Here is a 25897-nt window from a genome sequence, read left to right on the forward strand (position 1 = left end):
CCTGCTGCCATGGGATCATGGGCTCCTGTCGCTCTTGTCTGCCTCTGAGCCTGCCAAGCCAGCTCCAAGAAGTCATTCCCACCCTGGGATTCCAGAGGCCCTGAGCACTCCTGATCCACACCAAAGTGAATCCTCAGAGCTGCAGCCCTCCCTGCCCTGCTGCAGTCACCCAATGCCACTCACTATTTTTCACTATTGAGAAGCTCTGACCATCCCAAAGGATTCCATATCCATAAATCCTGCTGAGATCCTCGGGAAAAGGTCACTTCCCCGTGCCCAGCCCTGTGCACTCACTGCCTTTGTCCTTCCCACAGCTCCCAGACACGCAGCAGGCACACACGAGATCATGTTTCACATCACCTTTAGGTCCTTTCCAACCCAAACCGCTCTGTGATTCTGTGGAATCCTGGAGATTCCTGGTTATCCAGCTTCTCTTCCTGGCCAAATCCCCCATTCCTGGGAGAGTCCAGAGGGAAGCTGGCCCAAGGCACCTCCAGGAGCTTCTGCCAGAAGGGGAAGGAGGAATTCCCTGGCAATCAGGGATTGGACAGCTCCCTCCACTGCCGGGAGGGACGCGCCTTCTCTCCTTCCCAACCTTTCCCTTGGGATCCCGCAGCTTTCCTCATTTCCTCACAGGAATCCCCGGGGTGATGCTGAAAGGGAACATCCCTGTCTCCTTGCTCCTCCCCGGCAAGGTCCCAAAAGCAGGCAGGGGATGAACATTTGGGGGTGAACACTCCAGAGTTCTGGAGTGCCAGGACACAGGGAATGGCTTCCAGAGGGCAGGGCTGGCGGGATTGGGGCAGGAATTGTTCCCTGGGAGGGTAGGGAAGCAGCTGAGGCTGCCCCTGGATCCCTGGCAGGGTCCCAGAGTTTGGAATTAAATAGGTTTAAGGTCCCTCCCAACCCATTCCATGATTTTTTAAAGTGCCAACCCCACAGAGATGATGCACAGGGATCACTTCAGGCAGTAACTCAGGAAGATTTTTGGGATTCATTGTTGACTCCCACCAGTCCAGGTGATGCTTTTCCTCGTTTCCCTGTGACTTGTGACCATTTCTGTCCCACTGGGGTGCAAGATTCCCACATTCCAAATCCTCCAGCCAAAAAGCTGCCTGGAGAAAGGAAGAGTATTCCTGATATTCCTGACCCCTTCCCTAGAGCTGGCCAGAGGAGGGGTGGTCCAGCTTTGTTTCTGGAAAGTAAAAAAGGATCAAACCTGACCATGTGGATCCTGTGAGGATTTGTTTTCTCTACTAGAAAAAAACTAAAGCAATGTTTGTGGGAGAGAGGCTGGGGGAAAAGTCCAACTTCCTAAAATAGGAAAACTGTTGCACTCATTTCATTTTTTTCTCCTGAGGAGACTGAGAGGAAAAAAAAATAAGCTGGCAGATGTCTGTGGTTGTGCTGAATGCACTCAGATCCTTGAGTGATAAATGTGACAGGAGAGCTGGAACAGAACAGGATAAATGGATTCAGTGAGGTCCTGTCAAAGGATCCATTTCCCATTAGAACAGGAAGGGAGCAGCAGGAAATGTGTTTGGAATGAGAATGGCTGATATAGAGAAAGGGGGTCCTGGTTCCTGAGCCCTCCTCACCCCCAAGGCAGCCTCAGAACCTCCACTGAGACCTTTTTGGGGGTATTTTCCACAATTTTCTGGGTTTACTCTGGAGTTGGTGCCCTCCCCCCTCCAAAATCTCTTTTCAGGGAGGATCAGGAGATCCTTGGTGCTGCCCACACCAAGCAAAGCCAGCCAGGGACTCCCCACAGGATTTTTTCCCCTCTGTGCCCTCAGCTCATCAAACCCAAATGTCTTTGTCATTTTCTCTCCTCTTCCATAAAGATCTTGGTGCCTGGAAAAGGGATTCAGGTGAGAACTGAGGGAGGATTGTTGGGAGATTACCAGGACAGGATGGAAACAGGGAAAGGAAACAAATCCTCTGGATACTGTAAGAGATCCGTGAATTAATTAATTAATTGGGCAGAATTAATGAATGTTTGTGCTCCCTTCTCTGTCCTTCCAGCTGAAGGAGCTGAAGAAGCTCATGGGAAGGAAGTAAATGGAAATTAAATGGGATATAACAGATGCTGGGATCAGGCAATGGAAATTCTCCTGCCCATTTCATACCAGGAGTAGAATTGTTGGTTTTGACATGGAGAGGGAGAGAGAAGCTGAGCAAGGAGGGAAGAAGTGCAGGGCAGCCATTCCATCCCTCCTTTGCTTCCTGGAGCTTTATTAGGGATTTATTTGGGAGAAGTGTGTGCAGCAGCAGCTGTGCAGTGAAGGATGTGCTTCCTCCCCCTCCAAAAATCCCTTTGGGAGGCGTTGATGAGGTTTTTCCCTCTCAGGAGATGCTGAGGAGGCTGCTGTGGATTCCCAAATCCTGCATGGAAATGGATAAACCAGCTCCCCTCCAGCAGGGGTGGCTTCCCTAAAAGAGACCAACCAGCTTTCCTAGGAAAAGGGCAGGAGCTTCTGGAGCCACTGAAGCTTTTTATCACTTTGAAAATGCTGGGCAGGTTTTAAAGGCAGACATTTCTCTGGAGCAATGCCAGGACTAGAATGGAACCACTGGAATTTCTCATCCATAAAGCAGCAGGCAGGTGCAGGAGATGGGAATCAGGATTTGTCATAGTCCCAAAACAATGAGGGTAATTCCATGGATGATTTCTCCTGAAACAAACCTGGAAACCCAAATATTTTGGTTGAAGGCAATAGCAAGGAACGTTGCAGCACTTCCTGGGGTGTGAGGCTGAGATCTCAGATTCCCAGTTTTCTCTGTAGCCTGGGCTTTAGGAGGGAGGATGGGCTCCAATCCTTAGCCATGGGCATCATCCCTGACAGAGCTGGGAAGTGCTGGATGCTCTGGAAAAACACATGGAGCAGAACAGAAAAAATACCAGCAGGAAGGTGGATTAGGATTATGTTGTCCCTGCTTTGGAAAAGCTGAATGTTCCCACTGCCTCAGCTTTCCTGGCAGCCCCAGAGGTGCCACCAAGGGATCAGGTGTTGGTTTAGCAGAAAGGAGAGGAAAAGTTGGATTTTCCAGGCAAGGAATTGAGAAAGGAAGAAGCTTCTGTCACTTTTCTCCTGTGCTGCAGCTTCCCTGGATCAGCACAAGCTCCTCACTCCTCTTCCTCCCCCTCACACCAGCCTGGCAGACACGGAGCTGACTCATCCCACCCAGTTCTTTGGGAGCATCCCAATCCCTGGCAGGGTGCAGGAGGAGCTGTGGGTCAGGCCTGAGAGCTGCTGGGGAATATTCTCCTCTCTGCTGCCAGCCCTGAACCCACAGCTTGTCCCCAGCCCAGTTTGTCCAACTGGAGGAGGATTTGTGTCTGAAAGTTGATGAATTCTGGGGAAAAAATAGCCACTGAGAAGATTATTCATCCTGCAAAACAGCCAAGGCTGGAAAGTCCTTGGATTTGATGAAGGAAGCAGCTAAAATTTTGTCTAAATAAACACAAATAACACATAAACAGATATAAGAAGTCCTGACATTAAAGCTTGAATTCCTTATGGAATAGGATGCTGGGATGCTTTGGGTTGGGAGGAACCTCAGGGATTATCCAGTTCCCCCTCCCTGGCAGGGACACCTTCCACTATCCCAGGTTGCTGCAGCCTGGCCTTGGACACTTCCAGGGATGGGAAATCTGTGCCAGGGCCTGCCCACCCTCACAGGGAGAGTCTGGGGAGTGCCAGGGAAGGGATTTTCCTCACTGTGAAGAGCTCAGTTTTAATTAATATCAGCTCCCTAAAGCCACACCAAAGCAGTGGCCATAGAGATTTTAGCTCCTAATCCTAGGATTGGGTTTTTTTGAGTGGGAAAAAGGATCTCAAATTGGCAGGCAAGGTTTCACTGTCTTTTTGCCTAAAAAAACCCAAAAAAAATCCCACAAACAAACAAACAAAAACAGCAACAACAAAAAACCCCAAAACAAACAGAGCAGATTTTTAAACCAACAAGAAACCTTTCTGTGTTTTAGCCTGGCAATCCTGGCTTCTATTTCTGGGTGCTGTCACCACTGAAACAGTCTGGGCAGGTGACACAAAGCAGGGCTTGCAGGAAAATAATCTTCAGACCTCCTGAATTTCCATTTGTGCAGTTTTACCTTTCCTATTTCAGCCAGAGAGGCCACAGAGCTCCAGGGGTTCAGAGCAATTACTCCAGCTCCAGACAGGGAATTGCACTGGAGTCCTCACAGGGATGAGGGCAGGGCTCCTGCTCCAACATCTATTTCCACATCCAGCTGAGGGGGAAAAGAGAAAAAGGCTCCCACAGTTATAAAACCACAGAATCCTGGAATCATTAATCTTGGAAAAGCCCTCTGAGACCATCAAGTCCAATTATTTCCCAGCACTGCCAAGGCCACCACTGCCCCATATCCCCAAGTGCCACATCCACTTTTTAAACCCCTCCAGGCATGGGGACTCCACCCCTGCCCTGGGCAGCTGTGCCAGGGCTGGACAACCTTTCCATGAAGAAATTTTCCATGATATCCAAACTGAACCTTCCCTGGAGTAACTTGAAGCCCTTTTCTGCTCCTGTCCCTGTCCCTGTTCCCAGATCCCAAATCCCCCCAGTGTCCCCTCCTGGCAGGGAGTTGTGCAGAGCCAGAAATTCCCCCTGAGCCTCCTTTTCTCCAGCCTGAGCCCCTTCCCAGCCCCTCAGGGATTCTCCAGCCCCTTCCCAGCCCCTCAGGGATTCTCCAGCCCCTTCCCAGTCCCTCAGGGATTCTCCAGCCCCTTCCCATCTCCTCAGGGATTCTTCAGCCCCTTCCCAGCCCCTCAGGGATTCTCCAGCCCAAAACAATTTTTTTTTACTTTCAGAGCACATTCAAAATGCTGTCAACTGAAAACAAAAAGAAACCAAACATCCTCCACTTCATCTGAAGCTGTTGGAAGGAATCTCTGGAGCCATCTCTGCTCCAGGCAGGAGCTGTTCCCAGGGTGTGGGGGATGAAATGGGGAGCAGGGCTGAGTCCATCTCTGTCCCTGCTGGTCCCTGTGCTGAGGAGAGAGGTGGTGCTCTCCCAGCTGCTGATCTCCTCACCATCCAGCTGCAGTTCTCCTGATGATCCAGCTGCAGTTTTACTGATTGATCCAGCTGCAGTTCTGATAATCCAGCTGAGTTTTCTGATGATCCAGCTGCAGTTCTGATAATCCAGGTGAGCTTTCTGGTGATCCAGCTGAGTTTTCTGATGATCCAGCTGGAGCTCTGATGATCCAGGAGTTCTCCTGGCCACCCAGCTGGAGCAGAGGGATTCCAAGCTGTTCCTGCAAACAGCAGCTGGTCTCTGATGAGCTCCTGACATTCAGCAGGCACAAGACCAAACAATTCTTTCCCTGCCAGATCTTTAATCCTTGTTGGAAGCTCAAGATGAGGTTTGAGTGCTCCTTTGCAGCCTGAGCTGGGTCTGCTGCCCACCTGTGCATCCTGGATGGATTTGGGAGATCTAACAGAGCTGTTCCTTGGCTTTCCCATCACATCCATTCACAGAATTATAAAACCCCATTCACAAATTCACAGAATTCTAAAATCCCACCATGGTTTGGTTTTGGATGGAGATTAAAGCCCATCTCATCCCACCCAAGGCTCAGGACACCTTCCCCCAGCCCAGGCTGCTCCTTCTCCTTTGCCAGGTGCTGGATCCATATGGAAATTGCCTTCTTTGCTGGGAAAGCTCTGGGGAAGTAGCACTGGATAGGTTTGTGTTTGTCACTCATCCCTGTGTAGTTGGAATAGAAGTGTGTAATTCCAAACAAGGGTTTGGAACTTGGGGTTTTAAAATTTAGTAATGGGTATGGGACAAGATGGATGTTCTTGGGCATTGTCACTTCCCTCCTTCTTCTTCCTTCTTCTTCATGATTTCAAATAACAGTTTGTAGTTAGATAGAAAATCCCACAGTGTGGGTCAGTTATCCCACAAGTGTTCAGTTATTGGGTCAAAAATATAAATAATATAAATGGTAGTTTTTAATTAAATAGTTATCCTTTTAAAGACCTTGTAACTAGCTAAATCCACCTCCATTTTCTCAATTTTAACTTGTTAACTAGAAGTGTTTTAGAACTCTCTGTACTTTAGATGAGATTTAACCAACAACCAAGTCCAAACAAAAAATCCATCTCTCAAGCATTCAATCCTGACTCTGAGTAAAAAAAAAAAAAAAAAAAAAAAAAAAAAAAAAGAAATTCCCACCAGAAATCTGCATTTTAATTTCATTTTCTCCAACAGGGAACACAAATCTGGAATATCCATGACAAAATCATGGCCTGGGTAAGGATTTGAAGGATGTACTGATCCCTGTTGTGCATTTAAACCAGGGAATCATGGAATGGCCTGGGCTGGAAGGGACCTTAAAGATGATCAAGCTCCAAATTCCTGGCAAGGGAAGCTTTTGCTGCTTCAAACATCAATTCCAGATTAAAAAAAAAAAAAAAAAAAAGGAGTGGGGAATTTAACTGTAGCTGCAAATGACATGGAAAAGGGAAAATGATACATTTGATTCATTTTCTTACATAAAAGAGCTGCACTCCTGAATGCTCCTCAGAATGAACCTGCAGGATCTCAATTTGTACTTCAGAAGCTGCACACGGTTCCTAAAATTGCTTGTTTCAAACTGAGAAAACCTTTCCTGGTGAGTGTGAGGCCACGGCCAAAAAATCCCATTTCTCTGCACAATTCCCAGATTCCCTGGGAACTGGCACGGGATTTTGTGGCACAGGAACATTTTCCCTGAGAAGGAAACAGAAACTGTGCAGGGTCACTCCTGGGGCTGCTCCCAAATGCAATCCCATAGGTTTTCCTCCCCGGAGGAGTGAATCCCTTTGGGTGTGCCAGGAGTGGAGAGACCCCTCAGAGCAGAGCTGGGGGTGCTGATCACCACTTTAAACCCATTTTTCCCCCATGCCATGACCCTGTTCCCTGCTTTCTCCCTGTTCCTGGTTCCTTTCCCAGCTCTCCTGCCAAGGGACTGGAGGCTGGGAGAGGCAGCAAGCACAAATTCCCTGCTCCAGACATTTTCAAGGACAAAAATTCCAGGGTTTTTCCTGGAACAAAGCCCCTTCCAGCCCTCCCAGGTTGACACCTGTGTCCCTTACAAGTTCATCCTGTGGTTCTGACAAACTTCCTTACCTTCCAAACCCCCAGGCACTGCACATTCCCAGCAATGTCAGCCAGGAATAAACCAAGGAGATTTTGCTCCCGTGGCTGCAAACACAGCGATCCCTCACGTCCTGGGAAAGGCTCAGCTGAGGAGAAAAATAATGATGGAAAATAACTGGCCCCAGTTCCCAAATTTCCCCAGCTCCCAGTTCTCCCTCCCCGAGGCAGCTGCTGCCCGAGGGAGCGGCCGGAGCTGTAACCCGAGCCAGAGGCAGCAGATGGAGCATTCAGGATATGCAGATTTTGGCTTTCTGCGGGAGCACGGAGAGGTGAGGAGCAGGATCGGGTGTCCCTCCCCTCAGGATGGAAATGCCAGCTCCAGGAATTATTTGTGGAGCTGTGGCCTGGCCCGTGCTGTGGGTCAGGAGCTGGATTTGCAGCATCCTCAGAACACTGGGATTGCAGATGTGGGCAGGAACAGATCCAACCCCTGCACTGATCACAGCCCAAATTTCTCTTTTTGTTGAAGCAGCTCCGATTTTCTCTGTTTCCTGCAGGATTTTTGCAGAGGAAATCCATTGGTTTTTCTGAGGAGCACCACCTGCTCTGGCCATTAGGAAAACCATGGGATGGCACTGGGAGGCCAGGCTGGGCTCCCAAAGCAGGTGAAACCTGGGAATCTGCCAGTGTCCATTGAGGAGAGACCTCCTGCACATCTCCTCATTCCTGAATTTTCCCATGTTCCCAGGAAATCCCACTCTGGCCTCTCACCTGATCACTCCCATGGTTAAGTTCCCCCTGTTCATATGGAATTACTGGGACAGGCTAAAATCAACATCAGCTTTTTATTTCTGGAGAAAGATGCTTTTCAAACACAACCAAATCATTTTTCTGGACACTTCCATGAAAGGATCATTTCATTCTCCAGAGAACTGGGCTCTCCTGCCCCTTCCCAACAGCAGGAAGGGAATCCTGAACCCAGCAGCCATCCTAGCTTTAGCCTGGAATGCCACAGGATCCTGCAGGTTTTTCTCCAATCTCAATGACAAATTTTGGTTCCTAACACAAAACAGGTTTTAATTCCTCACCCAAATATTTTGGAAACCAGAACTTCAGATCTGTGTCATCCTCAATCAAAGAGCCCCATAAGAGGCAGGTCAGCAGCTTCAGAAAAACCAGCAGTGGGGTTTAGTATTAAGCTGGGTTTAAATTCACCCTTGCTTTGGTTTTTAACATCAGTTTTGCCCTTTTGGTTTTGTCAGTCTGAAGTTTGACAGAAATGTATTCTTTGGAATACACAATGAATTCATCCTCCTTCACTCCTCAAAATAGTCCTCTGAAAAGGCAGGTGTAGAAAAATACTTGTGAACTATGAAATAAAAACAAATAAAAAATAGCTTTGGCTTGCAAATGCAAGTGGGTTTGTTTTCCTGCTTCTCCCAGAAAATCCAGACCCGATTTCCTCCCACCTGAGGCTTCCTGGCAGGGTTGTAGAGGCAAAGTGACTTCTCCAAGGCCATACAGGCAGTTCTGACCCCCAAAACCAAAAATGCAGGATCCAATTCCTGTCTTTTCTCCCATGGAATCCTAGGAAAGAGCTTGGGAAAAGGTGTCAGTGTAAAACTGCACCATTTGCAATCTTGTGTTCAACAACGAAATGTGGATACTTTACTTTAAATACATCATTTATCCAATTAATGGAGACACAGGAATTTGGATCCTCTTCCTGCTTTTCACTCCTTGATCCATTCCTTCCAACCACATCCATGTCAGGAATCATTCCCAAGGAAATAACACAGAAATATTCCAGGCCTTGGATCAGCTCTCTCACCCTTGGGTGCTCCAGGTGAAGCCTAAAACCAGAACAAGCTGAATAAATCAAGAGAGGGGAAACAGGGGAATGCATCAAGACCTGGAAAAACTTGAGCAATGTGGAATTTGGGGTGATCCTGTCACTTTTTGTCCGTGGCCTGCTGCCCTTTGGCTGCAGCCCCCTGGAACTGTGGGACGTAGGGAACGGTGGCTCTGGGCTTGAGGCTGCTTTGGATCAACTCCTTGACATTTGCTGGGAGGTGCTGGAGAAGCACCCCCTCTGTCAGCAGATCTGTGCTTTGGAGCTGACACATCCCCCTGGAGCTTTTTGCCAGGAAAATGTCCCTCTGTCCCTTTTCCAGGGCTGTCACCCCCAGGTAATACAGGCTCCTGTCAGCACTGCCTGGCAGAGCTCCATCCAAAGGCTCTGAGAATCCCTCTGAGGAAAGCAGGGACAGAGCCCTGCTGGGCTGGCAGCCAGGGAACACCAGGAATGCACCCCCAACTTCCCAAGCAGCACTGGGGAAGGGCCCTAACCCCCCAGAATGTTCCCCTAGGAAGCAGCCATCCAAAGAGCCCCTTGGGTTTGTTGTCCCTGGGCAGAGGCCAGGCTGGGAATTGCTGATGACTGTGGCATATCTGAGCTCACTCTGAGCTCTGCCTTCTGAGTCACATTCTGAGTCCTGGGGGGTTGGAAATGTGGGATCAATCCCTAAAAAATCCTCTGGCTCTTCTTTTGCTGAGCATTTGGTGATGCTGAGGTCTTGCAGCACCAGCTCTGCCTCCAGGAGTGGCTCACATGACATTGGCTCGGGGTGCTTGGCAAAGAGATGCTCCAGAGTTTCAGGCTGGAAGAAAAGAGGGATTTTAGTGCTCATTTATTATGGAACAGCTTTATTTCACTTTCCAGGTTTTAAGGATCACAGCATCTAACACCAAAGGTTATTCCCAGGAGTCTGGAATTCTGCCACATTGAGTTCACACATGATTTTTTTAAATAATTTATAGTTAAAAATCCTCTAGGACAACATTTCCTCAACAGATTTAATCATTGTCACATCAGCTGAAGGAATTGCCCCTGCTAGGATTGGATCAGCCAGGTCAAATTCAGCCTTTCCAGAGGATTTTTGGAGCATTCCCACCTGAGTAGCAGCTGCATGTTTGAACTGAGTGAAACTCTGTTTGGGAGAAAAGCAGGATTTACTGCTCCCCAATAAATGCACAGGTAAATTATCCCCCAGGATGAACTGACAGCAGCATGAGAGCTCCAGAGCAAAATTCCCTTGTATTTCCTAAAGAATTCATGAGAAAACAGATAAACCCAGGGTTTTTGTGGTTTAACAAACCATCTTTTACAGCAGGGAAGCTGCCAAAATAATGAGGAAAATATCAAAATACTCAGAGTAGTGGGAAATTGGAGCAAAGAGTAAAACTCTTGGGTTCTACTCAGTCCAGACTCACTGTTGCTGACACCTGGGTCCTGAATTTGGGATTTTTCCCACACAAATTCATCAACTTCCCACATCAAAATGAACAGGGAGCTTTGAAACAGAGAAAAACCCCACTTTTTTCTCCTCATGCATGTGGTTTCTCCCTCATGGAGATGCTTGCATCCCTTCCCTCTCCATGGACACCTCAGCAAACACAGATCAAACCCCTCCCAGCCAAGGCCAGGGATGTTTTTGGCAAAGGTCACCATCTGTCACCTATTAAATAGCAAATATTTATCACATCCAATGCATATTCCAGAGGTCTGGGAAATGGGAACCTCTGGATGGAGCCAGAGGGGTGAACAGGGCTGGATTTCCACTGGAGACAGAGCTGGAGCCACAGCCCTGAGTGGAGGAAGCAGCAGCCCCAGGGAAATACAAACCTGCTGGAAATTCACTCCCTGTGCCCACGAGCAGTTCTTGGGGTTGGGAACATCCTCCCAGAGCAGCTTCTTCATCCTGAAATGTCAGGGAAATGCTGGAGCTGGTGCTGCACTGTGCAGGGAAGGGATCTCTGCCATTTCATTTATCCACAGCTCTATGGCCATGAAATAATCATGGGAGAGATGAAAAATGACCCAAATTTAATCCAAAACAGAAAGAAGGGACACTCCAGGTGGCAGGAAAATATAAAGGGCACAGTTTGTGATGAATGGCCACAACCCACAGGAGCTCCAGGAGAGCTGGAGAGGGATTTGGGACAAGGGATGGAGGGACAGGACACAGGGAATGGCTATAAGCTGGAAAAGTGGGGATTGAGATGGGATATTGGGAAGGAATTCCTGGAGGGTGGGGAGGCCCTGGAAGAGAATTCCCAGTGCCCCTGGATCCCTGGCTGGATCAGACCAGGCTGGACATTGGGAATTGGAGCAGCCTGGGGCAGGGAAGGGTCCCTGGGGTGGCCCTGGATGGGGCTGGAGCTCCCTCCCAGCCCAAACCAGTTTGGGACTGTGTGACACCAGTTCAGCAGAGTGGCCCCAGAGCAGCTGCAGCACCTGGAATTTGGGGGAACAAGGAACAAGGGAGGTACCTTTGGTGTGAAACCAGCACTGCTCCCAGCAGCAGAACTGAGGTGGAGAAAACAATTGGCAGAACCAGGTGGAGGCTGCCACTATTCCCAGTTTCAAATCCTCCTGGAAATAAAGGAGTTCAGCATTAATGCAGCAAAATGATTGTCTGGGAGCAAACAGTTGGCAAGAGGGAAATAGCAAATAGTAGAAATAACAGTTCAGATGGGGAAATTAACTTGGGCAACAGTTTTATTGCACATGGACAAACCTTTCCCTTGGGAATAAACAGACAAAGAGGAATTATTTAAAATAGGAGTTTAATCCCTCACTCAGCTCAGCCCACAGAGAGTTTTCAAATTAAAGCTGAAGCCTGTTCAGTGTTTGTACGTACATTACAGTGACTTTATTACTACTTTTTTTTTTCCCAGGTAAGACAGAGATTTTGCACTTAAAGGTCATTTTTACTTCATAAAACACAGGGGGAAAGATCCTGTCAGTCACCTTTGGCAAAGTGATCCGTGGCTCTGGCTTTGCCAACTCCTCCAGCAAACACAGGGTACAGGCTGAACTGGTACTTCTCTATCAGGATAAAGTGATCTGGAAAGGGGAAATCAGCCTTTGGAATCCACTGTTATCCATTTTTAAACAACTCCCTCCACAGATCAGAGCTCAGAGCAGCCCAGGGAAGGCAATAATGGATCCCTCTTTTATAGATCCCTACTTCAAAATCCCAAGATTCCAACTATTAATCCAGCATTATTCTGTCATGGAATGAGCTCATTATGGAGCTACTGTGATAATTTCTAGGAGTAAAGTCAAAATGCAAAGGAAATGCAGCTATTAATTTGAATAATTAGCTGGTGTGTTCAATATTCCAGAACTAATTTTATTGTATTGCCACAAAATGAACTCACTCCAGAGCTTAAACTGGTTATTAATGCAACAGGCAATCCTCTAATGAGCATCAAAATTGGTTTATTGGTCAATAAAAGTGATTAGAAACAGGGAAGGGGAAAAGGGGCTCAGAGCTCAGAAATCCCATATTTTCTGTTCCACACCAATTAACAGCATGAATTCTATTTTCAAGCACACACTCACCATAAATAAAATATTTCCTAAGATTTGGAGGAATTGTCAGCCACTTCATCTGCTCCCCTTTGTTCAGGTTCTTCCACTCAATCACAAAGGATTTTATCCCAGAGATTTGGGGGGAGAGAGTCCAAACCACAACCACACAGGTGCTGTTCACCAGGTAAGCACTCAGGGATTGCACAGCATCCACTGGGAAAACAGGGAAATCACCTGGGATCCACATCCCATCAACTGCTGAAGTTTCACCACTTCACCACTTCAATTACCTTTTGTAGAATAAACCCACATCAACAGAGAGATTTTTTCTTCAAGCCACCAAAATTTGGGTTACACTAAACCACTCCCAAGCACTCAACAGATCAAGTTTCTCACAGGCATCAAATATCCCAATACTCACCTGCAATTTCTTGATTATCCTTAACAAAAAATTGAAAACTCCTGAATTCTGGAGAATAAATTAACCAGAGTGCAGCCAAATCCAGAATTGCTGCTCAGGAAATCTGAGGACTCTGTACCCTGGCAGCCCAAAACACAACCACATCTCATTTTGGAAACAACAAAACATTCCCCAGCAAGAATGTTGGGTGTTCCCAAATCAAAAGACATGAAAGATCAGTTCTCTAGCAGGATTTTATTTTGCTTTCATTAATTATTTTATATTTTATTAGTGAAGACAGCCCAATGACAACTTTTTTCCCAACCCAAAAAATCACAGGGTTTTCATGATGGAAATCTCAGGGTTTTTTTAAATGTATCCCCATAAAACACTCCTTATTCTAACAGAGGGAATTTTATCCCAAAGAAATCTTTCCCCATGAACATCACCAGGATTCCCCACATCCCACTCATTGCTGCTCTTACCTGTGCTCATTTGCTGGGATAGAGTTAAATTAGAATTAATTGCAGAAATCCCAACTGAATTCATGGCTAAAATGGTGACAGTGTGGGTTGGCTCAACCCATGGGAAAGTCCAGCTGGTGCCATGATCCACAGATTCCTCCCAGGAGGTGTTTCCTGGGGTCTGGTGCTTTATGATGTACCTGCTCACACTGCACAGTGAGTGATTCTCCAGCAGGGGCTGCAGCAATTCATTAATTAATGGGTGTTAATTTCTGAACTCCTTCCCCACCCCATGATTCCCAGAGCAAAGGTTGTTTGGGCAGCTCCAGTTTTAAGGAAACAGGACCCAGTGAGGATATTCTGGCTCCTGGTTTTGTAGCCAAGGGCTGGAGTCCTTTTAAAGGCTTCATTTCCCTCTCTGAGAGCTGCCTCTTATTCCCTCTCTTCCCAGCAAAGGGAAGTGAAGGACAAGGAAAGCCAAACTTTCAGATTCCCACAGCAACTCCCTGTTTTACACATTTTTCAGGGTTCAAACCCCAGAGCAGCACATGAGCAAACAGGAGCAAGCACTGAGGAAGTTTTTCTTGTCCTGCATTAACATTTTAAGGCAAAGAAGGCAAAACCATCTCCCATTTTATCCCAGGATTCCCACCAGGATTCACCTCTTGCCTCTATAGGATGAGCCAAGCAATTGTCAGGGACACAGAAAAAGGCAAATCCCAAATCCCACAAGCCTCATGTGCCTGTCACACTCCCCTTTGGCAATTCCCCCTGGTTTTAGGATCAAAGCTGCTCCCACCTTCCACAGGAGTGTCACATTCCTCTGCTTCCTTACTGGATCCTCAGAAATGATCCTCCAAAATTCTGGGCCTTGCAAGGGAGCTGCAAAACAACAATTTGGGAAGGACAGTGACACCTGAGCGTGGCAAGTGCCACCCTCAGGGTGTCCCTGGAAGCACAGACCTCTGATATCCTGAACCAGGGTTTGGGCTGCTCTGCTCCAGTCACTCCATTTTCCAGACCCATCCAACTCCCTGCAGCGCACCTGCACCACGTATTCCACACAAAGCTGCTCCACTTCTATCTCTGCCCAGCTGCCTGCAGGGCTGGGCACTTCATAAAGCTGGGAGAGAAGGCAAAAAGCTCAGAGTGAGAACAAAGGGATGTTCAGGCAGCTCTCAGAGTCAATTTTCCTGAGAATGAATGCAGTGGGGAAGTGGGATTGTGAGGAATATTGGAATATTCCTTTTGGCTGGGATTTCCTCTGTGGATCAATGCCATCAAAACCAGCTCACCACCCCAGGACAGCAGTGCAATGATCCCTGCTCCAGCCCAGATGGAGCAGACAGAACCTGTAAGGGGTCACCTGCAGCACTTAATTAGTGCCTTGTCTTCATTTTCTTCTGCCTTCACTCAGAGTCAGAATTAAAAACATGAAGGAGCCAAATTTCTCATTCAGGCTTGGTTGTTTGTTAAATCTTATCTAAAGTACAGGGAGTTCTGCACTTACAGCCACCAGCTAAAAGTGAGCAAAATGGAGCTGAATTGAGCTGGATACAAGGTCTCTTAAAGCCAAACAGTCCAGTAAAGAATTAACAGCTATATTATTGATATTTCTGACCCAATAACCAAATCCCTGTGACCCACAGTGCAGCACTGGCTGTCCAGCCAAAAATTACTCCCTGAAACTAGGAAGGAGAAGGACCAAGAAAGGAAGGAGACAGTGCCCAAGAACCTCCATCTTGTCCCATACCCATTACCATATTCTAAAACCCTAAACTCCAAACCCTTCACCATGTGTTACACCCTCTATTCCAACTACACACCCGTGATTTTAACTCCATCACTCAAATCTGAAGCCTTCTCCAAGGCCCCAGGTCACCAGCAGTGTTGCCCTGGGGTCAGGGTGAGGCAGCACAGAAGTTCCAAACTCCCAGGCTGTTCCCACAGGTACCTGCCATGGAACATCCTCCCTGCTGGCCGAGCTCCAGCGGATCTGGAACGTCAGATCCCTGTTGGCAAAGGCAGGCTTGCTCCAGCTGACATTCAGCAGCCCCCAGGAATTCCTGCTGAGCTCTGCTCTCACCTCAGAAGGGGGGAGAGGCTTCACTGGAAAATGGAAAAATTCAAAATTGACTGCAATGCCTGCACTGGCATTGGCCATGCAATCAAATGGTGGATGGCTTTTCCTTGTCTGAGGGGGTGGGTCACAGAGCTCTGCTGCTCCAAGGCAGCCAGGACTGTAAACACAGTTTGCAGGGATTTCATTTTTATTTAAAGCACAACAGATTATTCTGTGCTGGCACTTGCTACCTGCCCTGGCATAAAGAGCAAAAGACAGAGCCTGGCAATAAATGTTAAGGGTTAAGTTGGGTATTTGGGAAAATGTCTCCATGGAAAGGGTGGTCAGGCATTGGAACAGCTGCCCAGTGCTGGTTCCCCATCCCTGGGGGGGTTTAAATTCCCTGTGGATGTGGCACTTGGGGACATGGTCAGTGCTGGCCTTGGTTGGACTTCATGGTCTCCAGGGCTTTTCCAACCTCAGCAATTCCATGATTCCATTATTGCCATGGGGTCCAAAAGCAGCAGCTCCTGTAAAGGCTGGGGGCAGCCACTGTGCAGTGATTCATGGAAATGGTTTTATTTTATTAATTGGAAATTCCCCCCAAATTCAGTTTCTGCAGAAACAGAAACCTCCCAAAACTCTTGTTTGCTAATCAAGGCTAATTGAAATAAACTTATTTTGGATAATCAGATGTGAATGAGGAGAAAACAACAACAACAAAAAAAAATAATTTCTTCATTTTGGATGGTGCTGGAACGGGTTTGTTTTGCTTTACTACAATACAGAGCACCCTGCATCCAAGATAAATCATTCCATCCATTTTCACCACATAATAAATGTATTTTATAGTTATATAACTAGAATTTATTTCATAACTATATAACTGTAATTTATTTCATCATTATATAACTCAGATTTATTTCATGTGGCACCTCTGGGGTCCAGCTCTCTTGCTTGCTCTCACCCACGTTCACATTTGTGTCCAAAAAATACCCAGTGAACTCTCTCACAGAGCAGAAAAGGTGATTTGCACATTTTGGAGTATTTAAAACACTCAAATACTGCTCCTGCCTCTTGTTTTTATCCAAATTTTAGTGCTTTGTGTGTCACAAAACTTTGCATCAGCATGGAAGAGCAAGGAGAGTCTCCATGATTTTAAATGAATTTATCAGTGTGTAAATAATACATTGTACTGGAGTATAAACTTAATTAATTTAAGACAAACAAGTCTGAACAATGAAATAAGCAAAACCTTAAAAATGAGCTTCATTTTGCAATATAACACTTGCATTTTCTGTAGAGGGAATAACAGGTAGAAGTGGATGTTTCATTTAAAATCTGCTCCTGTATGGAAATAACATTAAATCCATTTTTTAAAAAACTAGTATCAAAACTTTTATATTTTTATTTCAAACCTGTAGAAAAATTCTTGCCCATTTAAAATCCAGGGGCACAAGAGAAAAGAGATGATGGATTTTGACCTACCCACATCTGCTGGAATGACACAGGTTGGGGAGGATTCCAGAGTTCCCAGGAAATGTTTAAACTCTATCCACAGGGTATATCCAGATAAAAGGAAAATGGGCTGGAATGTGCACTCATAGGAATAATTCCTCTGCAAATGGCATTCTTTCACCTCTGAGTCTGGAGACAGGCTTGGAAAATCAGAGCAATAAATTTGGCTCCTTAAAAGAGGAAAAAAACAAAACCCCAAACCACATTCAGTTGATGCATTGCAAGTGTAAATCTGGAGAGAATAAAGGAATGGTGGCACTGGAAACATCCTGGGATTTTGAGGATTTATTTGGGTCTCAAACCTGAATCTGAACTGAATGGATAAAAACATTTCAGTGCTGGGATTTTGAGGATTTATTTGGATCTTGAACCTGAATCTGCACTGAATGGAACCAAACATTTCAGTGCTGGGATTTATTTGGATCTTGAACCTGAATCTGCACTGAATGGATAAAAACATTTCACTCCTCAAAGCTTTGGCTCTGCAAAAAGCAGGACAAACAACCAAAAGCAACAGGTACAGCAAGAGAAGACAGCTCCAAATCCTCATCAGTTGTGGGATTTTAGGGACTGGCAATAAACACAGCAAGGCAAGTCTGCCAAGAATTGACTCCAGTCAGGAATGACTTCCAAAATCCCAGCTGGCAACCAGGGTGAAGCTGCCACAGAGACTCAGTGAGGTCTCCAGGAGATGGAAATCCCATAAAAACATCAACTCTGGATTAAAAATCCCATGTCCACTTAGCACAGAAGAGAGGAGCCCTGGGTTCTGGATGAAATGGAACTGGATAAATTCCTGGAGTGGGAATTTTTCAGCTTTCTCAGACATGTGAGGAGAGGGGCCAGAGGGGGTGTGATTCCTCAGCTGAAGCACCAGAGTTACACTGAATTTCCTGTTCCTGTGCCCAGATTGAGAGCAGTGCCTGCTGCTGTGGAGTTTGGGATTGGAGCATTCCCTGCTCCCACAGGATGATCCCTTTGCAGCTGTTTCTCCTGGCAGCACTGCCTGCAGAGGAAGATGTAGAAACAACCCAAACCAAACAAAACCCCACAGGCAGAGCATCACCCACAGCACAGCAGTGCTGCTCTCCAGCTCCAAAAGGGAATTTCATTGCATTCTCCTCTTTCAGATCTTTCTCTGAACACATAACCACAAAAATCAGAACAAAAACAAGGATCAGCAGCATCTGGGAAGGATTTGCAGGCAGTGGTAATGTCACTGTCTGAGCTAGCAGGAACATGAACAAATCTCCACATTATCACCTCCTACTAGAAAATCACATTTTTAGCTAAAAGTGAGAAAGTGGGAATAAAAGCCATGATGAGCAGCATGGGGTTTATTCCCAGCTCCCTGCCCAGCAGTGCACTCATTATATTCATATTTGTGAAGGCAAATTAAACAAAAGCTGCCTCAGCCCTCAGCCAGGCATTAATCCTGCCCCAAAAAGCCTCCACTTGAACTTTGCAGCATTGCAGTTATTCCTGTAGCCCAGAAAACCCCTGGAAATATTCACCTGGGCACCAGGATCACTCAAAACCTCCCCAGAGAATCCAGGCTGGCTTTCCAAAGGATCAGGCTCAAAGTGATGGGAGCTGTTTGCCAAAATTTCTGCACCTGCAGCCCAGCAGAGCAGTGAAATTTTGGATTCTTTGCCTCAGGAAGAGTTGTCTGTCTGTCTGTCTGTCTGGGTGGTTCTAGGAAAACCTCAAGCTCAATATACAGGGGTGGGATGGGATGAGCTTTGAGGTCCCTCCCACCCCAAACCAGTCTGGGATTTTGGGATTCTGGGCAATATTCCCTTCACCAGCTAAGATTTGGATCTCTAAGCAAAATTATTTTCCACTTTGAAATGAATTTGTTTCATCCTCTCTTTTTTACTGGTGGGTACATAGAAAAATAAAGATCAGAATTATAGAAAAATCAAAGACTGAGTGGAGACCTCAGGAGGTCTCAAGTCCCAACTCAGACTCAGAGCAGAAATTCAGCTGCCAGGATCTGAGAGGCTCCAAGAACAGGAATTCCCACTGGGAATGGGATTTTCCCTTATTTCCTTCCAGCTTGGAGACAGCAGCAACTGGAACAAGTTTTTAACTGATCCAAGAAATCTCCTGGAAGAGAACTGGCTCCCAAACAGGTTGAAAAAAACTGAAAAACCTTAGAAATAATAATAATAATAATAATAATAATAATAATAATAATAATAATAATAATAATAATAATAATAATAATAATAATAATAATAATAATAATAATATATTACATACTCAGGTATGTCTGATTCCCTACCTGCACACAGAATAAAGAATCTGTTAATTCTGTAATTACATTTCTCCAGAATATTTGATAATATATTCATCTATTATATAATTATTATTACTATAAATATATATTTAAATACATTATATATAATATAAAAATTATAAATATAACTATAACATATTATAGTATATAAATTACATATAATTATAAAATTTTATATTATATATATAATTATAAAATTATAAAGACAGCACATTCATTTCAGTCATGAGTTGAGCAGTGCTCTGAGTTCTGCTCTCCTGCTGCATTCTCACATTATAATATTATATAATTCTATGTATAATGTATATAATTATAATATATTCCAATAATATTTTGAGGAATGCTTTCCAAACATAAGGAGAGAATTAAAATCCATCCATACCTGTAATATCTTAACTGCAAACTCCCCAGCAGCAAGGTGGTTGGGTTTGCAGACCACCTGCAAGTCATTTTAGTCAAATATCCATCAGTCTCACAGGAGATATTAAAATCCATGTCTAATTCAAAGACAGGTAAAAGCTTAATTAATAAGACACAAGGGTTGCTACAACAACAACAAAAATAACAAAAGCAAAAATAAAATAAAAGAAACAGAAGAAAAAATCTTTAAAAAATAATAAAAAAAAAATAAGAAGTGGAAAAAAGGGGGAAAAAAAAGCTAAAAAAGCAAAAAAAAAAAGGGAATAAATAGATTTTAAATGGAAATATTCCATCCCTACCAGCAGCATGCCCCAAAAGGAGAATGGAACCCTCTGGATCTTACCTACTACATAGAATTCTGCATATCTCTGGTGGCATTCCCTGCTTTGGTGACAGCAGTACAAAGCATGAGACAAGAAGCTGCCTCTAGGCTGGGCTGCTGTCAGGTTGACAAGAGTCACTTTGCTGACACGACTGTTCACAAGGGAATATTGGCTGGCTGGGATTTCCTCTGCTAAATTCAGCCACCAAACCACCTCCTTGGCCTCTACAGGCTCACTTCTGTTTCTGTAGATGCACAGAAATGAAATGGTGGAGCCAGCACTGGTCAGGGTTTTGGTAGGGAAATAAAGGACCTGAGCTGTATAAAAAGAGGGGAGAAAAAAGGGGGAAAAAATTCATTGAGGTTTGAAAGTGAACCAAAAAAAATATTAGAATAATTTGTCAATAAAATACTAATAAAAAAATAAAAATAATAAAATAATTACAACAATAAAAACTTCTAAGATATCATTATTAAAGCGTTAAAAATTATTAAGTTAAAGTGCTATTATTATTATTACTACTACTATTATTATTATTATTAAAAGTTATTACTACAGATTCAGAAATGAGCCTTGAACTGTCTCACTCCAATCCTAAAGTTTCTCAATTCTGATTTAAATAATTTTTAATATCCCCAGGCTAGAAAAAAAGGAAAAAGAGAGACAAAATCCAATGAAATTGAAAAAAGAACTAAAAAATATAAAAAGTTTGTCAATGGAAAATAAAATAATAGGGTTGGTTTTTATTATCATTATTATCCATTTGTATTTCTAACATTCTTAATCACTACAAACAGGAGCAGAAATGAGCCTTGGACAGTCTCACTCCATACCTGAAGTTTCTAAATTCTGATTCAAATAATCTTTAATATCCCCAGGCTACACAGAAGGAAAAAAAGAGAAAAAAAATCCACTGAGACTAGAAATTGGACCAGAAAAATATAAAAGCATTTATCAATATAAAATTATTTATTATTATTAATCTTTATCCATTTGTATTTCTAATTTTCCTACTTTTTAATCACTATGACCAAGAACAGAAATGAGTCTTGGATTGTCTCTCTCCACACCTGAAGTTTTAAACTCTGATTCAAATAATCTTTAATATTCCCCAGGCAAATCTGAATGAACTGATCAGAAAATCCCTGGAGGGTGCAGCAGCACAAGGGGGACAAAATAAAATTAATCCATATTTCCAGGAGCTGCTGCTCCTCCTTCTCCTGAAGTCAGCAGGAGATTCAAGTCCCCAAAATTTGGTTTTCACTGCATTGGAGCAGAGGTTCAATCCAGGCTCAAACACTGAATTTTTCCAGGATTTCAAGAGGTTTAAACTCAGCTCCCATCACTCAGGGATTGAGGGGAGATACAGAAAGGAGCTGTTTGCAAAGAACACCCCAAAACCAGCATTGAATCCTTTAAGGATCAGGTTTGCTTCCCCCACTGAGGAACCAGGCAGAGATTTTTAGGATTTCCCCCAAATTCCCCTTTCTCAGGCAGTAAGGCAGATTTAGGATCTGTTGTTTAATGTTTTATTAGGGAAAACAAAAAAAAAAAGCTCTTTTTTTCCAAGATTCAGTTCTGTCTTTGGTGCAGGTGCCTACATAAAGGCCAAGAAAAAACACAAGAGTTCAGAGAATTCCTGTGGCAGCAAAAAGCAAAATATTCCCAGGGAATTCTGAGCAGAGCATGGAAAAACACAACAAAATAATCAGAAATTTGCACAGGGCTCAGCATTACAAACCAGGCTGGACTGAATAAAAAGTACATTGGATTTTGCTCTGGGCCTTTAGATCAGCTAGAAAACCAAAACCAGAAGTGAGAAAAAAAACATCAGGAGAAAATTGAGGAGAGGTTCAGTGCTGCCAGCTGGAAAAGCTCTGAGGAAAGGTGGGGAAGCTCTGAAGAAAAAGAGATTTTTTGTAGGTGTGAGCAGGTGCTGCAGAGGCAGTGACAGCCACAGAGGTGCTCTGCAGAATTCCTAATGCCAGCCTGGCACAGGGGAGGAGCTGAGCCTCACCAAAGGCAGGCAGGAAAAGCTTCCAGGGGATTTTCATCTTCAACACCAAATCCACAAAACCAACTGGAAAATTGTTGGAACCCTGGAAAGTGGGAGTTTGGAACTTTCTGTGCTTTTGACCTGAGGACTTGGAGAAAGCTCCAAAAATTGAATTAGGATCACAAGTGTGTGGTTTGAATAGAAGTGTGTAATATCACAGGGTGGAAAACTTGGAATTTGGGGTTTTAGAATATAGTAATAGGTATGGGACAAGATGAAAGTTTTAGGGCAGAGGGTTCTTTCTTCTTCACCAGTCTAGGTGGATTTTTTTGTAATTGGATAGAAAATGCTGCACTGCAGGTCACAGGTGTTTGGTTATTGATCAAGAGTAAAAATAATTCAGGTGTTAGTTCTTCATTGGACAGTTTAGGTTTCAAAGATCTTGTAACAAGTGAGATCCATCACCATTTCACCATTTTGAGCTTGTTAGCTTGAAGTGCTGTGGCACTCATTGAAACAGATCAGAATTAATAAACAACTGAGTCTGAACATGAAATTCCATCTCTTGTGCATTAATCCTAACTCTGGCAAAAGAGGGAAAAAAAAAAGAAAAACAAAAGTAATAGAAAATCAGCTTTATTCCAAACTCCTGCAGGTCCTACCTCCCAAAGTGAGGTTGTAGGGTGAGCTCCAGTCACTCCAGAAGCCTGGACCATGGAGATTCCTGCTCCTCACTTGCACTGAGCATGGAGAGTCCAGCAGGGCATTGTCTATGGCCACTGAGCTTTCCAGAGCCACCTGAAGCAGCTGTTGGATTATCCAAACCCATTATGGTTGTAAAATGAAACAGGAAAAGAGGTAGAGACAACATCAATAAATGGTATGGAGTCAGAATTCCTTAAATCCCCTTCACTTTACACTCAGTTTTTGGGAGTGCTGACTAAACCAATTTGCTCCTTAAGAGACAGGAGATAACATCCTCATATTCCACACAATATTTTTAGGTAGCAAGTTGGGATAAAATATCTTTCTTCTTTAAATTTACTGTCAATTTGAGAGTGGCAGAAGTATAACTCTGTGGAAAATGAGTTGTTTCATTATGGGTTGCTAATTAACAGCTGCTTGTTATTCCAGAGCCACTTGCATGGTAGGAACAGAAAAAAACCCACCCTATTTCTAATGAATTTATAAATATTAAACAAAAATGAGTTATGGAACATCTAGAATGCTGAAAGAAAATGGGTTTGGACTTGACAGAAACCAGGATTTCACCCAAGGAGAAAAATGGAAGTTAATTTGTGAGAGCCAGGAGGAGGTGGGGCTTCTCTCAGGGTGGACAGATGTAAAACCCAGCTTTTCCAGGAAAAAGCAGTAAGTTAAACCCAGCTTTTCCAGGGAAAAGCAGCAAGTTAAACCCAGCTTTATCAGGAAAAAGCAGCAAGTTAAACCCAGCTTTATCAGGAAAAAGCAGCAAGTTAAACCCAGCTTTATCAGGAAAAAGCAGCAAGTTAAACCCAGCTTTTCCAGGGAAAAGCAGCAAGTTAAACCCAGCTTTATCAGGAAAAAGCAGCAAGTTAAACCCAGCTTTATCAGGAAAAAGCAGCAAGCTGAGCCCAGCTCCACCAGAGCAGCCACATTCTCAATCCAAGGCCAAGGAGAGGGGTGGCAATGCAGGGATTTGGGAATGCTCAGATGGGGTTTGGGAATGCTCAGCAGGGGTTTGGGAATGCTCAGCAGGGATTTGGGAATGCTCAGCTGGGATTTGGGAATGCTCAGCTGGGATTTGGGAATGCTCAGCAGGGATTTGGGAATGCTCAGCAGGGATTTGGGAATGCTCAGCTGGGATTTGGGAATGCTCAGCAGGGATTTGGGAATGCTCAGATGGATTTGGGAATGCTCAGATGGGATTTGGGAATGCTCAGCTGGGATTTGGGAATGCTCAGCTGGATTTGGGAATGCTCAGCAGGGATTTGGGAATGCTCAGAAGGGATTTGGGAATGCTCAGCAGGGGTTTGGGAATGCTCAGCAGGGATTTGGGAATGCTCAGAAGGGATTTGGGAATGCTCAGCAGGGGTTTGGGAATGCTCAGCTGGATTTGGGAATGCTCAGCAGGGATTTGGGAATGCTCAGATGGATTTGGGAATGCTCAGATGGATTTGGGAATGCTCAGCAGGGATTTGGGAATGCTCAGATGGATTTGGGAATGCTCAGCAGGGGTTTGGGAATGCTCAGCAGGGGTTTGGGAATGCTCAGCAGGGATTTGGGAATGCTCAGCAGGGGTTTGGGAATGCTCACCTGGGGTTTGGGAATGCTCAGCAGGGATTTGGGAATGCTCAGCTGGGATTAGGGAATGCTCAGATGGATTAGGGAATGCTCAGATGGATTTGGGAATGCTCACCTGGCTGTCCCCATGGCCTGGAGGAGCAGAGATCCTCACTTGGTGCTGCAGAGGGAAGGGCAGCAGGGCAGGGCTGGACCAGCAGAGCCTCACCTGGCCCCTCTCAGCCAGCTCCAGGTGCAGCTTCACGGGGGCTTCAGGCTTCACTGCACACAAATTAATCACCAATTAACCCCAACCTCCCTGCCCCAGCCTGCTGCATGTTACTGAGCCACAGTTCAGCCCTTAAACTCAGCTCCCTTAAACTCAGCTCCCTTAAACTCAGCTCTCTTAAACTCAGTTTTCAAAAGCTGCTCTGCTGCATGGCAGTGATGTTGTGTAAACCCCTGGAACAGTCACCCTGGTGCTGTTATCAAGAGATGCTGTTTGAGCTCCCATTTCTCTGAAATCTGCAGGAATTTCTTCCCTCAGGCCACAGCTCTTCCCAGGAGCCAAGTCCTGGCTTACCTGCCTTGCTGGAATGAGGGAATGAGGAAAAGAGGGAAGGGAATGCTGAGAAAATCAATTTGTTCCTTATGGTGTACACAAGGATTTTCTAAATGTTCCATCCTTCTACAGGGGTTATGGATGTGAAAGGTCTCCAGGAGAGTTATGTGAGGAAAAAGTAAAAATGGGGAGTTTGGATATTCCCCTGTGCATGAAGAAAGCTCTGGGGTGGGGAATGGATGGGAAATCCTCAGGATTCCATTCCCTGGGCAATGATAAGGAATCAAGGCCCTGCTTTTTCCTGGTATTGAAATTTTGGCAGCTTTTTCCTCTTTCACAGCTGAGTTTTTCCCTGCTCCAAACTACTGTGAAGCTGAAGGGAAAATATTCCCAAAAATCCTGGGCAGTGGGCAAATGTTCCCTTCAAATTCCATCTGCACTGGTGTCCCATTTAAGTGCCTTACTGGAATGTCACTCAGTTCTATCAAATATCTCTAATTATTTTCAGTATAAATCCACCACACCAAGTCAGATTTTATTTCATTATTTATATCAAAAATTTCTTATTTTTTTCAATATAAATCCACCACACTGAGTCAGATTTTATTTAATTTCTGCTTCTAGATAATCTCAAACCAATTAACTTCATGAAGGCCAGCAGGGAGTGATTAGGGAGGAGGCAAACAAAAGTCAGTGGCTTTTCCATCACATTTCCCTGAATCAGATCCCACAGATAATGATGCTTGTGATGCCACCTGCTCCACTATCAGCAAATAAAATCCACATGGCACAAGCACTCAGAGTTTTACATTCAAAATAGTTTTAATTGAGCTAAATCTTGGCAGAACATATATTAATATTGTGCATTTTTAAAACATGCTTCACTAAGCAGAGCTAAGTCATTGTGTCATTTTTAAATACTGGCAGACTCCAGCCTGAATTTTTAATTTCTTCCTGCAGCATCATTTCAAACCAGCAGAATGAAAAATGCCATCTCTCATCTCCCAAACAAGCCCACCCAGAGATTTGAACTGGTTCTATCTGCAGAGCACACAGTTAGGAGGAAGTTTATAAAATTCCTAAGCCTTTAAGTTAATAAG

At 44.7% G+C, this 25897-nt stretch overlaps 1 protein-coding gene across 1 annotated transcript in view; it reads right to left on the bottom strand.

Moving 5' to 3' along the window:
• Positions 1-7934: 7934 nt before the first annotated feature.
• LEPR (leptin receptor) overlaps positions 7935-25897 on the bottom strand; it is a 31463-nt gene continuing 13500 nt past the window's right edge. The window contains exons 6-19 of the mRNA XM_079314447.1: positions 24372-24517; positions 22636-22780; positions 19998-20294; positions 19617-19731; positions 16903-17102; positions 15307-15461; positions 14316-14475; positions 14152-14234; positions 13374-13590; positions 12519-12701; positions 11922-12017; positions 11441-11543; positions 10794-10869; positions 7935-9768 (exon numbers count right to left, since the gene is read on the bottom strand). Of these exons, the coding sequence (XP_079170573.1) occupies positions 9061-9768; positions 10794-10869; positions 11441-11543; positions 11922-12017; positions 12519-12701; positions 13374-13590; positions 14152-14234; positions 14316-14475; positions 15307-15461; positions 16903-17102; positions 19617-19731; positions 19998-20294; positions 22636-22780; positions 24372-24517 (2684 nt within the window). The 3' untranslated portion in view covers positions 7935-9060. The remainder of the gene's footprint in view (positions 9769-10793; positions 10870-11440; positions 11544-11921; positions 12018-12518; positions 12702-13373; positions 13591-14151; positions 14235-14315; positions 14476-15306; positions 15462-16902; positions 17103-19616; positions 19732-19997; positions 20295-22635; positions 22781-24371; positions 24518-25897) is intronic.

The sequence above is a fragment of the Erithacus rubecula genome, assembly GCF_903797595.1.
Source record: "Erithacus rubecula genome assembly, chromosome: 10".
NCBI classification, from domain to species: domain Eukaryota; kingdom Metazoa; phylum Chordata; class Aves; order Passeriformes; family Muscicapidae; genus Erithacus; species Erithacus rubecula.